This window comes from Pararge aegeria, chromosome 4 (assembly GCF_905163445.1).
Source record: "Pararge aegeria chromosome 4, ilParAegt1.1, whole genome shotgun sequence".
Taxonomy (NCBI): Eukaryota; Metazoa; Arthropoda; class Insecta; order Lepidoptera; family Nymphalidae; genus Pararge; species Pararge aegeria.
Genome location: NC_053183.1, coordinates 6,390,278 through 6,412,000, shown reverse-complemented (window position 1 = coordinate 6,412,000; position 21,723 = coordinate 6,390,278). Strand labels below are relative to the sequence as shown.

At 35.4% G+C, this 21,723-nt stretch overlaps 1 protein-coding gene across 1 annotated transcript; it reads right to left on the bottom strand.

The window, feature by feature from the left end:
* Window positions 1-19,299: 19,299 nt before the first annotated feature.
* LOC120637618 (ribosomal RNA small subunit methyltransferase NEP1) lies at window positions 19,300-21,482 on the bottom strand. The gene is made up of 3 exons (XM_039909506.1): window positions 21,139-21,482; window positions 20,205-20,448; window positions 19,300-19,678 (listed from the first exon to the last, which is right to left on the bottom strand). The coding sequence occupies exons 1-3, from the start codon at window positions 21,280-21,282 to the stop codon at window positions 19,356-19,358; spliced, it is 711 nt and encodes a 236-aa protein (XP_039765440.1). The 5' UTR covers window positions 21,283-21,482; the 3' UTR covers window positions 19,300-19,355.
* Window positions 21,483-21,723: the final 241 nt, after the last annotated feature.

Below are 21,723 nucleotides of genomic sequence, written 5' to 3'. Positions count from 1 at the left end.
AATATGTTACGATCTCTTGACATACTATGAGCTATTTTTTAATTTAGTTTATGCATCATATTTTCATAATATATTATGAAATTCCGTAAAGTAACGCCTGCTTCTATCCAATAATACAAAGTTTATTTTTATTTTGTCTTTACTTTTTTATCCGGACTTACAGCGAAACCTATAATTACTTTTCTGCAAAATTTTAGGGCAAGTTGTTAAGGAGAATATTTATTCCTTAGTGCCAGCAAAAGAATATTCAATAAGAGCTAAATTAGCTAACAATCTGAATTTATCGGCTTTGACAAACAGATAAAGAGTGACAGACGATAGGGTCCCCTAGTTTGACTATGGAACCCTAAAACGTGTGGTCGTGTTGTGCAAGCGACAGCCGTTAGCGCCTGGTGGCGCTTAGCCAGCGTATCATGGCCATTTTATTTACAACTGGTTTATATACAAGATTTCATTCACCTGTACTACTTTTATAAGATTACCTTCACATTTTATTTTCCAGTGCCTAGACAGCAGCGTATTGTAATTATAATTTCAAATAACGTATTACGTCTCATTTTTCATACAAAGATAACCTGAAAAGAAATTATTTAACCCTGCATAAAAACTTATATAGTTAGTGAAAGGAAAATATTTAATATTTCACAACTATAAAGTTAAAAAAAACACCTTTGTACTTATGTACACGCGTTAGTTATACTTCTTTGGCGTAACAAGATAAAAATCTTTTCAAAAATTTTATCTTTCGCCTTATTCTACGTTTGTAGATAGGTATTGTTTGAATTATTGAAAGTCAGCTGTCAAATATTTTGTACAAAAAAAAATGACTATAGATAACTTCATAGTGTCGATTTTTTGTGACGTTGTGCGCGCGCAGCGTAAAACTCTTATCATTTTTCCTTAACGCGCCAAAAGAAGTATAACTCCAAAAAAGTTGTAGAACAAAAAGTTATTCGTTTTAATGTAATACAGACCGAGAACTTTCTGGTACTTTTAACCCTAACTTTTTAGTTAATTTGTACTAATAGAAAATCTATAATTACAGAACCTGATACACGTATATTACGAAGAACGCATATTCTTTGTGAAATAGAAGTACCTACCTACTTAGGTATATAATATTCGTAGTGCGATTGGAATTTTTCCCACGTTATTATGCTACTAGGGTTTTGACAAAAGAGTTATTGGAATAATGTTGACGCCACCTTAATGCTATCTACATCCGCTTCGCTGGACACTGCAGCAGGGTTATGATGACTTCGCTACTATACTACACGTAACTACTAGGTTGGACGCATACAAGAACATACAACAGCTAACTTTTGCCTGCAAAAACAAACATCCATATTTTCTGCTTTCACGATATATGTATAACCTAATAATACCAGAGAAACAGCATCAAGATAGAAAACTCCGCTGAAACGTCTAAATCTAGTGAGTGTTATTATTAGTAAGATTTACATATTATGAATACCGGTGATAAGTGGTTAAACCTTCAATTCGATCCAGAATACATATCGCTTATTTTTAAGGTGACGAAAAACCCGTTTATACGTTTTAAACCTACACGCCTGAGATCACACTTCAACTTCTGGATACTACAACTTCTGGATAATGGTTTGAAGTCTTCTAAACCGCACTTGGCCAGCGTTTTTACCTTACATAACCTAACCTAAAAGTTAACTTTAATTACTATAGGTACCAGTCATGCCTACATCGAATGATACCAAAAATGCTGGCTGCATTGTGGCAGGCTATACAGTTTAGCAAAAAATTAGCAAGTTCTTCTGTCACCAGATGGCGCAATCAACCGCGGTGTACCAGGTAATGTCTCGTAAATATCATGAAGTAGGTTAAACCTTTATTTCAAACACTCTTTAAAAAGAATAACTCTTACGTGTACGTAACACGTAAGAGTTATTCTTACGTGTTAGGTGCATCTTGCTAAAGATGCTAAGATCGTGCTACTCTACTGACTACTAGCTTATTGATTAATTAACATCAAAATTAAAGTATCGATGTCATTAAAATCGATGTGATTCCCCGCTTATTGTACAGCCGAGTAAAAATCTTTTGTCACTGTCTGCCAAGGGGATTCCCCCTTGGCAGACAGTGAAAAGTCAGACTTTTCAGTGAAAAGATTTTGAAAACTTTGATCATGGTGTATCACTTGCTTATGTACCCAAGGCTTTATATTTTTTCCGAATGCACGTTAACACGACATACCTCACATAACTACTTAAAGTAGTATCGATTAGATTAGATACAGTGGGGTGTGAAGGACATCTGTGATTGCTATTTTCGTACTTTGTGATCTATGAATCACTACGATGTTATTATAGATTAGGAGTGAACAGTCTTTTTTATAGTAGGTACATGTTGTTGATAATTATTGGTATCAATCTATTTATATAAAGGTAGGCCAACCAACCAACTTAGGTACCAAGATACAGCAGTACAGAAGCCATCAATAGGATTAACCCGAAGCTAAAATAACAATATATAATACACCTGCTACTTTATCTGAAGTGTATTCTGAAGTTTGAGGACAAAATTTCGAAAAAGACCATTTACGTGCGTGTAAGGAACTTAAATAGTTTTTTTGGCTCTAATCACAATAGATTTATTATGCATCCAATAAAAATACTGAGTTCGGCAGTGGACGATATCAAATACTACAACCTAAAGAAGCCCTCACCTCAAATTCTATATTGGCCTAAAAAAACACTACCTTACATTTCAGATAATATAGTGTACTTTTTGTAAAAATTTAAACTAAACTCAAATAAGTTATTTAAATAGTTTTGAAAAATAAGTGAAAATCCTACGTGCTAGCGAAGGTTTTAAACTTATGCGGTCCTGCGTTACGGATATATACGTCGTACAAAACCTTAAAATGTTTGCTCTGCTATAGAAATATTAATTTTGGCTGCACATCTAGGATTAGGTACACTCTGGATTCTCCCAGACAAACAACAGATAGAACTGAAGTCCTTTTTTAAATTACTATAAAGGTCGGCAAAAAGAAAGTTTTACAAAATAGAGATCTGCTACTCATGTATGGTCGAGAGTCATAAATGAGTAGCAGTAGAAATATTTCGACTTTAAAGCTTTGGTTTGGAAACAAGTCAGTTATTTTCAAATCACGTATAGATATGTCCATGAATATGTATAACAGAATATCAGATTTAAATTCGAAGCTTATCATTAAAGAAAAATGTATTTAATTCGTAGCTGAGTGGATATCTCGCTAGTTTGGGTCAAGCGACAAGTTTTGTGGCGTGGTGGTTCGATGGTGAGAGGGAACCAGTTTGGCCGCGCCCGGCCCGACCGTGGGCGTCTGCCTGCGCCTCACGCGGAACTTGCCAGTCGAGCTTGCCTTATGTATCTACCTTTTACGTGTACACACCATGCTATCCGAATTTACAAGGCCATTCAGTTTGTGCTTAGCTTATCATGGAACTTAAACAAGTCTTAGATTATTTTTAATTAGGCATGTTTTGTTTACAGTATCTCCCTACTCGCGGTCTCTGTTGCCCGGACAGACAAAGTTCAAGAATGGTTTTTTGATGATAATTTATATATATAATTCGTCCAGTGTGGCCGTCGAAGTAAGATCATGCGATCTAAGTATACCAAATTTTCCACTTTCCCCTCCAATTAAGCATATATAATAAATAGGTATGTTTGTGCACTTATCCAGAACAGATTATGTTACGTATTTGTTCATATAGGATGATGTATTTTATCTCATTAGCACTCATAATAGAATGGTTTTAGTGCTATTTAATAAAAATGTAGAGTCAGGAAAGTGAAAGCTGCTTGTTCTTTTAAATCTATAGAAAAGATGATTAAAACCAAAATAAAATTTAGGTACGTAGGCGAGTAAGTAACTTTCATTATAATTATATAGAAATATGTAAGCCGCCATCTTGGAATTTAAATTATAAATTCCATAGGTATGAGTACCATAACTACTGAAGTTATCATGACGTCAATCAGCATAAATTTATTCGAGAGCTTCTTTTAGTTTAACTAGGGAGGTTACATAAACTATCTATGAGAAATGGGCCTTTACCATTTTAAACTCACATAGTATACTGCTTTATTTGATATGATTGATTATCACGTTGCAATCATCAATATTGCTGCACTTATCAGCTGTATTTATAGTGACCTTCCTATCTGCTCAAACTAACTGACTAGGTACTAGTGACAAGGTTGTTTGGAAACACATCACTAAGCTTTCATCTCTCGCATGACCAAATATTGCTGATTGCGGGCTTCTTCTCGTAGTACTTCTCGTAGTATTATCTCGTACTCGCTATAATCCGCTTTCCGAACTGTTGTAGAATTGGTACTACAAACCGACAGTTTCGAAGTTTCGCTTAGAATATGCCTGCTATGAATATGAATATATAATGTTGTCACATGAATAAGGGACAGTTTGTTTTCTAACTTCCTACTTTTAATTAAAAAATAACTATAAACATAATTGACTGGGATTAAATAATCAGCTTCTAAAGTTTTTCTGCAATTTACTCCTAGTTCCGTCAGTATTGTTAACCTAAGTCATAACGAATAGACTAAAGATATTTTATCGATGGTTTTTCATAATATGCTTAGAGTAGATCATTGTTTGAAATAGACTGCGTTTAAAAATAATACAAAATCTCTACCGGCGCAGCGGCGGAACAGGTTGAGATTTTATTGTAACTTGGGCAGGTCCATTTAAGTGTTCACAAAAAATAAGGTGCCAATAAAAGGACGGAAACCCATTGTTTGATGTCATTCTGGTATCAGGAATTTTTAGAAAAAGGTTTAGGGGCCCTCGCATAGCGTCGGGCGGCGGGAATACAATGGGCCCTTTGTGCGCAGGCGCCGAACGGTCTGGCGGAGTGGCAAAGCTCGGGCGGTAGGCGCACGGTTGCGCCTGCGCCGCCGCCATCGAGTCTGGCGTGCTCGACGGTTACTTAGGTTGGCTCCACACTTCAATTAATATTTTTTTCAGATATTAATACTTAGGCAGATAATAGATGAACGGACGGATTGATGGACGGACTCATGTATGGCCGGTTTATATATTATTATTATCATTGGTCTTCTTCTCTTGTCTTCTCTTCTGTAACAGACAAACGTGAACGTGATACGCAATGTGGTTATGAAACTTGTAATCACATGATTATCGGCATGATTAGGTGTATTTTAAGCTTTTGCTAACAGTGGAATAGCAGAACAGTGATAAGCTAAAAGCATTGCGATAATTAATAATTCCACGATAATAGAGCCCTCAGAAACACCGCCGCAAACGTCGCTTAGAACCACAACGTTGTGGTTCTACGTTACATATTTACCTTCTTAAATGCCTTTTAATTTAATTATAGTCACAATAATGATGATTATAATAAAACTCGTTCTGTAAGAGTTTTTCTATTAAAAGGACTTCCTCCAACATCTTTACACAGCATATGCAAATTAAGTTTAATTTTCATTGTATATCATGGAATTCTGCAAAGTAACATTTGCTCCTGTCCAATAAAGGCATGTTCCCAGTTGTGGGACATTATTCCGGCTGTTTACAACTATGTTTTAACCACGTGTATAGATTTTTTTTTATTTTTTTTTATATTAATAGCGGGCAAACGAGCAAGCGGGTCACCTGATGTTAAGTGATCACCGCCGCCCATAAACATCTGCAGCACCAGAGGAGCCACCGATGCGTAGCAGGCTTTTAAGGAATTTGTTTATCCGCCCCTTGAATAACCCTAGATTGAATTTTTGAGGAAACACATCAGATGGGAGATTGTTCCACAATTTGCAAGTGCGCGGTAGAAATGATCTGGTATTTGGAACAGTAGAAGAATACCAGGCATCCAGATGATGAGGGTGGAATTTATTTCTACGACGTGAGGTGCGGTCAGAGAACAGGGAAGGAGGTATCAACGCAAACAACTCTTCGGAACACTCTCCATTATAGAGTCGATAGAACAAACAAAGGGAGCTAACATTTCTTCGGTACCCCAGGGACTCCAAACTGCAAGTTAATTTGGGATTGTCAACAAGTCGAACTGCCCGCTTTTGTATCCGATCAAATGGAAGGAGTTGGTAAAGAGGTGCCCCAGCCCAAAGATGCGAGCAGTACTCCATTTGAGGTCTTACTTGCGCTTTATAGAGCTGGAGTCTATGCTTTGACGCAAAGTAACGTTTTCTCTGTTGAGCACACCAAGCTTTTTGGAAGCTAATTTAGCTTTACCTTCCAAGTGAGCGCGGAACTGGACTTCGTTCGAGATGTTGACACCGAGGATCCCAATTATGATTTATTTCTAAAAAGACAATACTATTTTGTAATAGCCCTTATTAAGAAGTGTGTGCGCGCACCCCACGTTACCACAAAGGCTAGGATCGCCTGCATTTACTCTACGTTACATTCACACACGATCTTTTGTTTGCGTCGGCTCATCATAGAGCATGATTTGTCACGCATTTCCAGTATCTTATGACGGATGTGTAGCAGGAACGGGCTGCGCTGGAATTATTATCCATGTACGGTTTAAATTACGTCTTAGGTAGGTTAGGTATTCCATCAGTAGACTATAACTGTCCACTGGTGGACTAACGGCCTATCCTAACGGGAGGGTTTGCCCATAACCCCCTCTCAGCACGGCTAGCATGGGCAGGAGACAATTATCTACCCAGGGGAAAGGTTAAAAATGTATCTTCTCCCACAGCTTTATTTAAATAGCCACATAGATAGTACTTTTGATGTGTTAATCATGAAAAATAGAAGTGAGTTAATGGCGATAACTAAATTCGTCAACTTAAAACTAAAGCTTCGAGGGTTCCAAACGCGCCCTGGTCTAAGAAGAAGCCCACAACAAACTTAGCCGGTTGTTATTTTTTTTTGTTATCACCATCTCACATTGTCATTAAAAACTATTAAAGAGGCAACCTGGTTGGTGAAAGCAGTAGATGGTAGGGATGCTGCCGCCCCTTCTCAGTTATACTTTCATTTTATTAAAATACAATATTTTTTTTATAGATATATGTACTAACATAATTATTATGTGTTCCAGGAGCCGTCGCTGCTGCCGTGGCAGCAATTATTTGTGGATAATCAATAGATACATACTTATATCGACAGTTTTTCTCAACAATATTGATGGTAGAACCACTACAAACGTTCTTCCACCTGCTAAAGCACAGGAACATGTAATAGGAGAAATTTACCGCCGCGTCGTTAACACATATATTAAATGGATATTATTTCCACTTGTGGGCCATATAAAGATAAAGCTGTGGGAGAAGATACATTTTTCTCTTTGGTTATTTTGACGTATTTTTATAATCCAGTTAAATTTAGGGGACAGTTTAAATGTCAAAAAGCATCAGATTATAAGATGCATTGAAAAATTACTGCTTTTAAATAACAAAACGAAATGTAAGTTTGTAATGTGTGCCTTTCCTTATTGTGGCACTCTAAACTCAAAACAAAATGAACATATTTATAAATTAAACTTATTAATCTATAATTTGACATACCGTCATAGCGACGCAATTTTTTATTTTGACATTAATAAATTCACGTCATCATTTGTAATGACAAGAGATAAATTGTATCTGCCTAAAAAGTGTAAGCAGCAGATAGCGTTTTTACTAGCTTATAATTTAAATGATACTGTTACAACTGTTGTAACAAAGTCTATTGACACTTTTACAAATTGTACTTCAAGTACTTCTATTTCTATTACTGACCCTAGTACTTGCGCTAGTACTATTAAGAAATTTAATAATGATTTAAACTAGTTAATAAGACAACGGAGGAGCTCTGCCATATGAACATTGTACACCAAAATATACAGAGCTTCACCGGCAAAGAATTAGAAATAGAGCTGTTTGTGGAGAAACTCAATGTACATATTTTGTGTATAACTGAGCACTGGCTCACTGGTACACAAGTAGCAGTAAACATCGATAACTTTATATTGTCAAGTGCGTTCTTCAGAAGGACTGCAATTCACGGTGGATCTTTAATTTTTGTACGTAATAATATAATTTGTAAAGAACGAAAAGACATAGTTGGTCTTTCTGTTGAACGCATTGCAGAACTGTCTTGTGTGGAGCTGGAGCGATTTATAATAGTGAGTGTATACCGACCCCCTTCAGGTGATTTTAGCGATTTCGAGAATGTCATGGAGGATGTACTAAAGCGTTTGTGTCTTTCTACTAAAAAAGTAATTGTATGTGGCGATTTCAATGTCGACATTTTACTAGAAAATGCAACAACTGCTAGATTGCTTAACTTATTTAAATGTTTTAATTTGTGTCACACTTTTAGTGAACCTACTAGAGTAACTGCAACTTCAGCATCCTGCTTAGATAATATTTTTTTCAATTGTGACATTTTAGATAAAAGAATAATTAATAATTTAAGGTCAGATCATTGTGGTCAACTTATTACTGTTTTAAATACTATCAATAAAAGCAGACAAATTATAAAGTGTAGGCCAATAACTAAGACTAAATTAATGCGATTTAAACGTGAAATTACTGCGAAAATCCCTGGTATTGCGTGCTAACATTTTCATCCGGACAGTCTTTATAGTGCACTATTTAATACTATAAACAACGAATTTAATAGAGTATTCAACTTTAAGCACATCAATGTCAGTAATAAATTAAAATTTAGTGACTGGGCTACTGTAGGTATATATAAAAGTAGGGAGAAGTTGTATGAGCTGTATGATGAAAAACAATTTAATCATACTCCAACTTTCGTAGAACACGTAAAAAAATACTCTAAAATATTTAAGAATGTTTGCACTAATGCGAAATCGCTACACATTAAATATAGTATAATGAAATCTGATAACAAAATACAAACAACCTGGAAAATAGTTAATTACGAGTCAGGAAAAACTAAATCTCGTGATGTGGATTTTGAACTTATTGTTGATAACAATAAAGTGACGTCTGACAGGGAGGTTGCTAATACTTTCGAAAACTTCTTTCAGAATGTTCCCATTTTGTTAACAGATTCTCTAAGCTCTTCACCAATAGCAGCTCAGCGTATATTGAGAGATAATGTTAAAGAGTGCAATGTTTTATTTAATTTTAAACATATATCTGCAATAGATATTGTAAAGAATTTCAGGTTATTAAAGTTGAAAAAAACCGGTGATCTGTGGGGTATGTCGGTGATGGTCATTTCTAACATTATTGACGTTATTGCCCCTTATCTAGCTGTAATTTTTAATGAATGTGTTGATATGGGTATTTTTCCGAACCTAATGAAATGTAGTAAATTAATACCCCTTTTTAAATCCGGTCATAAAAATGACCTTAACAATTACAGGCCTATTTCAATCTTGCCAACTCTTAGTAAGGTCTTTGAAAAAATTATACTTTATCAACTTTTAAATCATTTTAATGTAAATAACTTACTTCATCCGGAGCAGTACGGCTTCACTAAAGGTCGTAGTACAACGGATGCAGGCGCAAGACTCATAAAGCATATTTACGATGCCTGGGAACGTTCGCAGAATGCCATTGGTGTTTTCTGTGATCTGTCCAAAGCATTCGATTGCGTTGAACACAAAACGTTGTTATTAAAACTAAGCCACTATGGCATCAAAAACGTTGCACTCAATTTAATTGCCTCTTATCTAAGTGATAGAGTTCAAAGGGTATGCGTAAAAGACATAAAGTCTAAGGGATCATCTGCCTTAATGGGTGTCCCACAAGGCTCAATTTTGGGTCCCTTATTGTTTCTGGTGTATATAAATGATCTGCCACACCATGTCAGGGGCACTTGTGAGATTGTACTGTTTGCAGATGATACATCTCTCATTTTTAAGACTGATAGAAACAAAGATAATTTTGACGACGTAAACCGTGCTTTGTCACATGTGTCAGACTGGTTTACTGTTAATAACTTACTTTTAAATGCAAAAAAAACTAAGTGTTTGGAATTTGTTTTGCCTAACGTAAAAAAAATTGATAAAAACATCATAATAAATGGAGAAACACTTGAAATAGAAAACTCCACTGTTTTTCTAGGAGTGACCTTAGATTGTAAGCTACAGTGGGGTACCCATATAGAAAGCCTAGCGAGTAAACTCAGCTCGGCTGCATATGCAATCAGGAAAATTAGACAGCTTACCGATGTTGAAACAGCTAGGCTTGTTTATTTCGCATACTTTCACAGTATTATGTCCTATGGGATCTTGCTGTGGGGAAAAGCTGCAGATATTGAAAGTATATTTATACTACAGAAAAGAGCCGTACGATCAATATATAAACTTGGATCACGCGAATCGCTTCGTGAAAAATTTAAACAAATAGGTATTCTTACAGTAGCTTCGCAATACATTTATAGTAATATAGTCTTTGTGAGGCAAAATATTACTCTTTATAAATCAAAAGCTGAAATTAACAATCGACTTACCAGAAACGGTCATAAATTAGTGATATCTGCATATCGTCTGCGAAAGGTGCAGAACTCCTTTGTGGGGTTGAGTATACGCTTTTACAACATGATTCCTAAGGAAATTCTTGACCTACCAATGCATACATTTAAAAAATGTGTAAAAACGCATCTAGTACAGCGAGGTTACTATACATTTGATGAATTCCTCAATGACAAGGTAGAATGGAAGCAGCCAGCCTCGCTCTCATCTCCCGCAAGATAGCAAAATGATTGTAAATGTTGATGTTGGAAAAGAGCAACTACTGAGTTTCTTGCCGGCTCTTCTCGGTAGAATCTGCTTTCCGAACCGGTGGTAGAGTCACACAAACATGCATACTTGACGTTTCAAAAGTGCTTATAAAGTAGGCCTACTTGAAATAAATGAATTTGAATTTGAATTTGAATAATCGCCCGCTTGTCTGATGTCAACCCTCCTCGGTAATGTTTTTACTGGTGGCATAACCGCACTGGTGCCCTTTACCTTGACCTGCATGGGAATCATAAAGGCTCCATAGAGACTTGTTCTTACCTGGCAACTGTTTATGAAATTCAAATATTGTAACTACAATTTAGCAAACCTAAAAACCCGTGTTGATACAGAGTCCCAGCTCTATATCGTCTCTTTCCTAGCTCGCGGCACAAACATATACCTATCTACGATTGTAATAAAGATAATAGCAAGAAAAAGTTTTCTTTGTTCTTTTGCTCTTGCATAATCTTACCATTGCATAGCAGGGAGATGCATTGATGATTCCATCGTGCATTTTAATCAATCTCAATGGAAAATTGACAAATAAGAAATATAATGTTATGATGAAATGCGATGCCCAACCTAGACACTAACCTATAGATATCTGCATCCAGTTTCAGTTGGGAACTAGGTAAGTGTATTCTTCTGCGAGGTAACATTCTAGTCAGAGTGGCCATGGACATAGTTCGAAGAAGATGGACAACGGAAAGAATAAGTTCGATCTGCCTCTCTGCTCCCAACGAGGGGACAGATAAAGCTTCTTATTCGTGTTTTCCCCCCTAAGTAAACAGCAGGGGGAAAGACCGAAGAAAATTAGTTTGATCGCAAGTGGATAGATCGCAATTTTTTTGTCTATTTGATCCTCTTAGGAAACAGAGCAGGGATACAGATAGGAATGCTTGCTCGCATGGAACGAATTACCCAAAGCAGATATAATTCGATCAGTCCATCGCATGGGTTACCTGTAGACCAGTAGTGCACTCTGAAGCCTGACTATGTGTTTGCAAGTAAGCCAACGTCTAATTGACTAGTGCAAAACCTGTAATTTTATACTACAGACGACGAAATGCCATGGATTTCATAATTCCATGACTCCGGCGTAACGTTTGATAACTTAAAAAATACACTGTCCTCCTTACACTGGCGTCCTTTACCGTGCTCTGCATGGAGTCATACAAAAGCACTATAATGATTAATTTTTAAGTTTTTCGCCAGTATAATTAGATAGATTAAGGTATAGCTGTAAATCGCTTAATGATTTCGATTGGCCTCATCAGGCATGAAATTACCTACTGTATTTTCAATGTACTTACCTATATTAGAAAATTTATCAGAACTAGGTACCAAACTAACAATCTATTGAAATAGGTATGTCGGCTGCTACCGTTTTACACGTCATTGAATTGCACACGCAGGCAGGACATCTGTTCAGTGTTCACAATCATATGGACAGATTGTTTATGCTGTTTAAAGGAATGCAGTAGGAATATGCATATTCGATAGAACTGACCCCATTCCCTCGCCGCTTTGTTATTCGCTATATTTGTAGGTTTCGGATAACTGATAAGTACACATATAGTACACAGAATATATAACTTAATAGTATAGTTACATATAATATTTTTATTTTTTTATTAAATAATTTATATTTGTATTGTATATTGAGATGGGTACTTTCTAAAATAAACAATATACATAGAGCTTATAGTAGATAGATCGATTATAATTTATAACTAATTTTAAAGAGGACCTAAATAACTCAACACCTTCATACTAAGAACTTTTATATGCATAGGTTGGTGGAAAGGGATAAAAAGTCCGTAAAGCATATTATATCCCATGGTTTATACTCACTCTCTCTCTCTCTCTCAGTTGAATTTCATGATTTCTCGTGAACCGCTTTATTTCTACTTTCTGCACGTCGTAGTAGCCAGAAAAGAGCTGAAGCTTGAAATTGTTGCTTGACACAGAAATTCCTACAGTAGGTAAAGTCTACATAAAAAAGTCCGAAATTGGTCCCTAGAATTATCAGATTTACCGTCTTAGCTCAACGAATTCAGCAGTTGAAGTGGTAATTTGCGGGGCACCTCGCTAGAACAACTGATGACCGTTCGGGCCCCACGGTGCTGGGTACTGGAAGGCGATCCCCCTAATCCAGTAAAGATAACATTAAGGCCTGGGGCCATAAAATCTGTTCCATATATCCTGATCTCGCAGTGACGAGGGATGTGGTCCGGGGTCCCGATCCCCGGCAGGGAATTTTGGAAAACATATACAGATCCCTAGTCTGCTCTCGTTGTAGGCTTCGATCGTAGCTTTACCACACTACTGACAGAAAGAAGTGCTGTGAGTGGATTTAGCGCTTCGGTACACTACCGCGTGGGTTTACCGATATGGGTTAGGTAAGTGAAACTGTCCGTACAGGTTAAATATATAACATTTACTCTATGTTCTGCAGTTGAGACAATTGTTTTGTGTTTTTATATAAAAGTAATTGAGGGTGTTTAGATATCGGGAGTGATTTTTTACCAACCTGCCTACATTATAAAAAAGTGATATCATAGAATTAGACATGTATAAAATTATAAGAAAAATGCTACTAGAAAAACCCGTTAGCCGGATATCTTTAATAACGTAATAAAAAAAGATTGCCCGTTAACAAACCACTCGTTTTACCGGTTTAAGATTCAGCACCAGAGCCATCATAGAGACGCTGGATAAGTTGTTTGATCGAATAGTCAATAGGCATATTGCATACAATCGTATATTTTATATAAACTAACTTTATATCTATACATATAACCTGGCAGTTATAAATAAGGAAAAAAAAGTGTTGACTCAGAAATATTTTTTGCTAAATGTTTTCTAGGTAAGATACTATTAGTACTTATCTACTATTATACCTATCTACTACCTAGTATCCTGTCTATAATTTTTTTTTTAAACATTATCACACATCAAAAAACAACTTTCTGTTGTTTCGACTTTCGTTCGACTTCGTTTCTAAGTATACTTAGGTATACTGTATAGGTGCCTCATTTGATCGATATGTTTGAAGACTTCGATGTACCTACTATATATTTAAATTGGTGTACCTACAGACTCCCTCATTTTTTCCTTTTTCTATTTCTTGACGCCAAAAAGTATGAGTAAGTTACTTATCTACCACAGCGGTTAGTCACTTTATTTCGTTTAGTAGTTGACAGTTTAGCTCTAATGTTTACCATAAGGTTGCGATAAGTTTGTAAGCTAGAAATATTGAGCGGGTGTGATTTGAGACGCGCGCGGGGCGTTTTCCCTTTTTTTGGTCACAATGCACTGCATGCAATAGCGAAGCTGTTTGAGGGTTCTGTAGGTTTTTAACTCTGTGTTATCTATCTACTCTAAGTTTACGTCTTGATTGTTACATCTATTCAGTAGAAACTTCTTTAAACGTATAAGATATAACCTAATAAAGAGGTAACGTGCTCAAAGGAAAAAGAAATACTTACCTATAGATCATCGTTTATTAAATCGGTTAAAAACGCAGTAGAATATGCACTATTAGTCAAGTGTTGAGTTGCTAGTTACTTATGTACTTACTTATTAGTCATACATCACGCCACCTCAGCTGCGTTAACGTTGGAATATGTAATTTAATATCTAGTGATGTTCGAGGTTGATTCAGAAATCGAATACAGTTGAATTACCTACTTGATCTTCGATGTTTGCTCAAACTTTACCGGTATGTTACCACTGTAAACTTAACCGATTATTAACATAAGAATGTTATAATAATCGTTGAGCCCGCCATTGATTCGTGTCGTGCGTCTATGCTTTAAAACCCTCCCTTCCAAAAAAGAGGAGAAAAAAAAAAGTGTGTGCCCGGTATTTTAAAAGGATGATCATGATGATGAATCTTTTATTTAGGTAGGTGCTCCTTCAAACTCGTTACTTATTTCCACATTCTTTACAATTTTTTGTATAAATAATACTGTTGCATTTTTTAAAATCACTATAGATTCATGTCGACATTATCCACAATAATTTACCTATTTGTACCGATTTATTGTATACCCTACTTAATTAAATAATAAAATATGTTTATTACTAAATTAACTGTCTAACTTCGTACTTTGGAAGCACTGACTTGTGGAAATATACTTAAGTCGATACTACATTATTTTTTATCGCATGAAAGCTAACTCACTCATCACTATTTATAGCTGAGGTTTACACGACCGGGAACACGTACTACTAATAAATAAGTCCATTGAAATATATTACTTATTGCTAAGCTAATAGAAATTAGGTGGACTGCATTATGTATTTTGTTAGCAAGCGACAGAATGGCTGGTGGCACCGACAAAGATAACATTCCACGTTTTTCCTTTTATCTGTCGATAAATACATACCATTATCAAGTGTTTTTCACATTATAAAATCATGTGCAATAGCGTTAATAATTAATCGTAAATACCTAGATATATTTTGGTATCTCAATAAACTGAAAAAGTTGCACGTCCGACTTAAATATAAAGATTAATCGTCATCGTCATATAAGCGCACTACAGAGCACGGGTCTTTCTACCATGACAAGGGTGGCCGTAGTCCTCTACGCTGGCCTAGTGCAGATTGGTTGACTTGACACGCCTTTTGAGAACATTTCACACACTTTCGCCTGGAGCTCTAAAGAGGAGCTAACAGCCGCTGAACTCCGCAGTAAGCCACTACGTTATAATTATAAATTTCTTCAACTTATCATAAAAGGTAGTGTGGCCGGCAGAAGAAGGCTTAGACGGGGTAGTCTACGGTCTATACCCTTCTCATTCTCAGGATGCCCGTGCCTCGTAGAAGGCTGGTGATAGGTTGGCAATGAGACGTGTTTGGTAGGAGGCTGCGAACTTGGCTAGTTACCATCCTTCTCGTCAAGACGTGCTTGGCAAAGACGTGCTGCCAAGCATACAAGCTTTCTAGTACAATGTCGAATAAAGGTATGGTTTTGACATTACTACCAAACCCCTAACAGGTTAGCCCGCTACCACTCACCATCAGGTGAGATTGTTGTCAAGCCCACAGCTAATATTAACGAAATATGTTTCCTATTAGTAGAAATGCAAGAAAAAAACTTCGAAGTGTCGCCTCTCTCACTAATTGGATATTTGTAGCTTTGTCAGGACCCAGAGTATCGTCTATAAGGCGGCTGTTACTAATTTGGCGGATGTCCCGACGTTTCCGCTACAGGCGAGGGGAACGCGATTTTTTGTTTGTATTTGGCACTCAAACAATGTGCCGCCATATCTTAATCCTAACGAGCTTTAAAAGAATATACTTATTATGTTATATACTAGCTGTTGCTAGCGGCCTTCGTCCGCATTTATTATGTTTTTTTTTAATGCCACGTGACCCGTTTGTTATAAAAAGAGTCTGTTACTCTCAGTCCTTTCAACTAACTGTATCCCAAAAATCAATTGGTTGCTTACTTATACCGTAAAAGCAGGACAAACTTCGAATTACATATAATATTATTAATATTTGACATCACATGATACCATTGACATTACCTGTATAATTTAATTAATTACTTTTCAATGCTTGCTCAACAAGATTTTGCAGACATGTTTAATGATAGTTCTTGTTATGCACTTTTAATAATCCAGTACATTTTGCTCCTTCTAATCGAATATAACAGATATACTTACAGACACTAATAAATAATCTTACCTTATCGAGTTCAGTACGTAAGTAATAAATGAAAGTTCTCAATGTGTTAAGTACTTACTTATTTATAATTGATTAGTCTATACTAATAGGTACTTAGGTATTATAAAGAGGAAAGATTTTTTGTTTGTTTGTACCCAATCGACTCCGAAATTACTAGACCTATCTTAACCATTTCTTCGCAAAAAGAAAGCAAAAGTATAACGAAGTAACATAGGTTACAATCTATTTAAAAAAAATGGAGATCCTTAAGAAAATTAAAAAAAAAGTCCCAGAGCAAAATGCTGAGAAAAATATTGATACATAAAAATTATGTATTACATTATTATCTACAAAAAACTCCGCGAGGGAATGAATCTATTTATCATACTTAATTCGCAATAGCAGCTTTTATGTTCTAAAATTTTCACGCCAATAGAAATAAAAGTGGGTAACACTAGTATCGCAGTATTAATCCTTATTCAAATAAATTGTTTTATCATCAAGCGTACTTAGCAGTAATATACTTTTAAATTAATTCCAGTATAACATATCTAAATATGATAAGTAAACTAGCCCACTACAAAATAATTTGCATGCGAAAACGTCAAATATGGAGCTTCAATTTATGCCGAATACCTAAACTGCTTTTTCAGTTCAAATTTAAGAAGTTATATTTTTGGATAGCAAAAATATAACTTCTTCTTCCAATCGGTCATTTAATGTATAAGTTATCGCGAGTTTGAAAATTCAAGGACTAAGATACACCTAAACAAAACTTAATAAAAAAAGTTCTTTTTAAAAACTACACCCGATTTGTTTACAAGAATACACAACTTAAAAATGTGCTTTAAAAAGGAACACAAACGCGGACGAAGTCGTGGCAAGAGCTACCTAGTAATCAATAAATTGGCTGCTGTTGCCAAAGTTATTCGTCCGCGTTTAATTCGGTTTTTTTACAAATCCCTTTGGAGCCGTTTGTATACCTATGTTGCTCTCAGTCCTTTTTTTAACTAACTCTATTCCCAAAATTAAGTCAATCATTAATTTAGTAAGGGTGTGAAGGAACGACAAACAAAAAAAAAACTCTTTCGCATTTCTAATATTAATAATAAGGATTTAGAAATAATTTTAAAGACGAATGTTTTTCTTTTGTGATAGATATTTTTGAAGATTGGTTACTGGGTCTATCCACTATTCGAGTTTAATTATAAATTAAACAGGTATCATTTAATTCTTCATACGTATTCTTACAGTAGCTTCGCAATATATCTATATTAATATAGTCTTTGTGAGACAAAATATTGCTCTTTATAAACAAAAAGCTGAAATTAACAATCGACTTAACGATATAAATTAGTGATCTGCATATCGTCTGCGAAAGGTGCAGAACTCCTTTGTGGGGTTGAGTATACGCTTTTACAACATGATTCCTAAGAAAATTCTTGACCTACCAATGCATACATTTAAAAAATGTGTAAAAACGCATCTAGTACAGCGAGGTTACAATACATTTGATGAATTCCTCAATGACAAGGTAGATTGGAAGCAGCCAGCCTCGCTCTCATCTCCCGCAAGATAGAAAAATGATTGTAAATGTTGATGTTGGAAAAGAGCAACTACTGAGTTTCTTGACGGCTCTTCTCGGTAGAATCTGCTTTCCGAACCGGTGGTAGAGACAAACATACATACTTGACGTTTCAAAAGTGCTTATAAAGAAGGCCTACTTGAAATAAATGAATTTAAATTTGAATTTGGTTAATTCCAGTACAAGCTTTTATACATGAACACGTCGCATCGCCCTCCAATTTATGGACTCCTAAGGGTCGTGATGGTTTAATGTAGGTATATCTTACCTACCTTCGTATCAATGCGTCTGGTAAATATAATATTACGAAAATGTGTTTCTAGGCTAATTGGTAACTTGACCCATTGCAGCCTTTGCTTAGCCATTGCCTTTGTTTATAAAGTCTGTGGTTGCGGTTACATAACGCACATGCGGTTCTGGTAATGGACACTTATATACATACACAGCAAGCAACGGTGAAGGAAAACATCGTGAGGAAACCTGCATACATGAGTTCGCCATCGCTCTCAAAGGTCTGTTGAGTCCACCAATCCACACTGGGCTTGTGTGGTGGACTAAGGCACGAACAAACGTGCGAAACAGCCTTCACACAGATCCTCGTCTTTACGAGTCCCCAAAGCTACTATCGAAATATTTTAGTCGGGGTTACTGTGTCGAGACAAGCGGTTGCACGCTTTACTGTACTGTAGGTAATTATTTTATCAATCTGATCTAGTTTTCATACTGCTTTATATATTTACTGTGACTACGGCCTGAACCCTTCTCATTGTGGTTGGAGACCCGTGCCCTGTAGTGGGCCGGTAATGGGTTATTTTGATGATGATACATACACAGTGGTTTGTCTAACGTAACATCGAAGCCCCTTTTAATTTGTCTGATCTACAGTTAGTAAAATTTAAACATTAATGTCGGAATTTTAAAAATTGGAAGTAGTTGATGAAATGAAACAACCCCAATTAAATTCATTGATACTGCCGCCCTACCACGCCGCATATACTCGATATAGAATGCCTTATACGCCAAACTATTAATGTCATTTCCTTCATATTTTTGACCAATTAATAGTAGATATTGGGCACATTAATTAGGCCACTGTTGTCAGATGACAAAAAGGCACTGTGTAATGTATATTGTATTAAAAAATCATTTAGTTATATAAAATTGTTAAATGGTTTTCACACAATAACATTTTGACATTTTTATAAAAGGAAGAATAGATTGGATTGAATGCATTGTACCACGTTAATTGTTTACAAAGAAAATAGAAGTTACATATGGATGTATTATGGAATGGTTATTTGATCAAATAATAAGATATTCAAAAGTACATCTTAAATTTATTGAGTAACTATATGTTACAAATACTAGAGTCCTCACACAACATCCCATACTTCCTCAAAAGCTGAACATAATTTTGCACAAGTTAAAGCTGCTGACAGTGGGTAGTTACTTATTGATATTACATCTTCTGAGTAATCCACTTCCACCTTGCCATGAGCCATAGCCCCTATAATAATAACTATTGGTTCATCCTTTGGCACCAACTCTCGGCAGTTCTGTACCATCTTTGAACTAAATGACATGGTAATTTTTTTCACCCCAACTGGTAAGTGTGAGGTCAATGGATTTTTGATAACTTTAAGCAACTTCATTGGTCCATCAGATGCTCTTATGGCAAATTTGTGTAAGAGTTGAACTGAAAAATAAATAAAATATAATTTTAGCTAAGTTGCATAACAATAGAGCTGGAGAGTTGAATAGGCTACATTTTGCCCAAGGAGGTATGTCTTGGTTTTTAGTCTATCTTGAGCTCATAATAAAGTGACATTGGTAGGACTACAACTACAAGTAATCTATCTCTTATTTTATTTTGAGCTCAGAATTAAAATTGAATCAATTTTAGTATGCATCATTTATTTCAATTTTTCAATTTATGAGATGTATCTGTAGTTTCAATATTAATAATTGTCAATACACTGTCATTGGAAAAGAGCAATTGTATCTTGTCAGCCTTTTTTATTCTATAAAATCTACCTTCCAAACATATGGTAGAGTCACTACAGACAGACAGACTGGATATTGTTCTGCTAAACAGTGTGTATTGAGTATTTATTCTTCCTTTATTTTCCTACCCTTATAGTGGTGTATTTTTTCCTTTGTAGTGGTGTACAAATAAACAGTATTAATAATACAACATAGTGTAGTTTCATTGCAATACATACCCATTAAGCCAGCAAATCTTTTAAAAGTCCTAGGTATTCTTGTTTGTGGATTAATTTCTATAAGGACATTTTTTTCTGTGTGTATATATACTTGCAGTAGTCCTGCTCGGTTAAGAGGTGAATCCATTAGCATTAAAAGGGACTGGTGGGTGATATCTGGTCGACATGACCCTGGATCCCTATCATTCTTTCTCAGGATATGTGCATGGTCATCACAATTTAAAAGTTCAAAACTGTTCCCACTCTGTGAAGTTAAATAAAGAGCATAATAATATCAACATATCTTGTTACATATTTACAGCACAGATCTGTTAAGATAAATGAGGTGGATAACTGAATAATTTTTTGAAATTTACAACATTTGGAAAGTATTTTGACTATTAGTATTTCTATCTAATGGTAGACCAAGATGATAACCTTATAGTTAGCCTCCTATCATCTTAGACTAAGATGGTAGCAGCCTAACATGTAGAGGTAAGATACTCCTGTAGGCTGTGGCCATTATTATATACTTCTCAGATCCAATAGAAAAAAATAATTGTGTATGTAATTCTTTGGATATTTCCTTATTTTCTTGGTTTCAAACCACCCCAGGCAAACATATCATAAAAAGGCAATTAGGTGTTTAGCCAGCCATTTTTTTAATTTAACAATACACATGCACAGCAATTAATTCATGTTAGTACTTTTATGTATATAAATAAGAATTTACCCAATTTTATTTTGTGTGTGTTTGTGCCAATGTTTTTTTAATGCTTGTTTAGATCATGATTTATTAACTTTTTTTAAACATTTTATAAATAGCACACACACTAAACACATCAGAAATATTATTTGCCTTTAAAATTAACAACATATGGTATTTGATCTACCACATTTAACACATTTACAGGTTATCTAATTGAATGAATGAGTAATGAATTTTAAACCTCACCTTCACTGTTTCTAGCTGAGCGTTTTCTAGAATAACAATGAGACGTTTATCTTGTTTCTTTATATGCGATGTAACAAGGTGCCGTGGAATAGGATCAAATTCGAAATCATCGTTATTAGCGGCAAGTTTCCTTTTTTTACCCATGATCAGACGCAAGAGTACCACAGTTCACAGCATAAGATAGATTTATCTGTTATTTATGTTCTTATTTATTTAGGTTTATTGTGGTTACAATTTAATTTATTTTAGGCGAAACTTGTTCCGAAACACAATACACATGGAATTCTGTTAAATATTATTTAGGTTATATTTTGACTTTTGTTTTGTATTTGTACTGTCAATGTCAAATATCATCTTTTTCTTTATTCTTTCCCGTTCGGAAAAAGCATAGGTATATCATATCAAATGTTTTTTTTTAAATGTTTTTTTATTTTTTGTAGCTTCCATGCTTGTATGTGAGGCACTGACCTCTATCGTATATAAAAGGTCAATGTACTAGGAGTGCTAGTTAGGACCTCAGGCAACCCTATGTAAAAGAGTTAGAACCCGACCCATAAATCAAGTTATAACATTTAAAAACAAATA

Bases quoted from the DNA above. Each gene is read 5' to 3' on its own strand.
- LOC120637618 (XM_039909506.1), bottom strand. From the start codon at position 21,282: ATGGGTAAAAAAAGGAAACTTGCCGCTAATAACGATGATTTCGAATTT. The intron at 20,449-21,138 runs GTGAGGTTTAAA...TTAACTTCACAG, and splicing joins CTCAGCTAGAAACAGTGAAG to AGTGGGAACAGTTTTGAACT. The intron at 19,679-20,204 runs GTATGTATTGCA...TTTATTTTTCAG, and splicing joins AAGATTTGCTGGCTTAATGG to TTCAACTCTTACACAAATTT.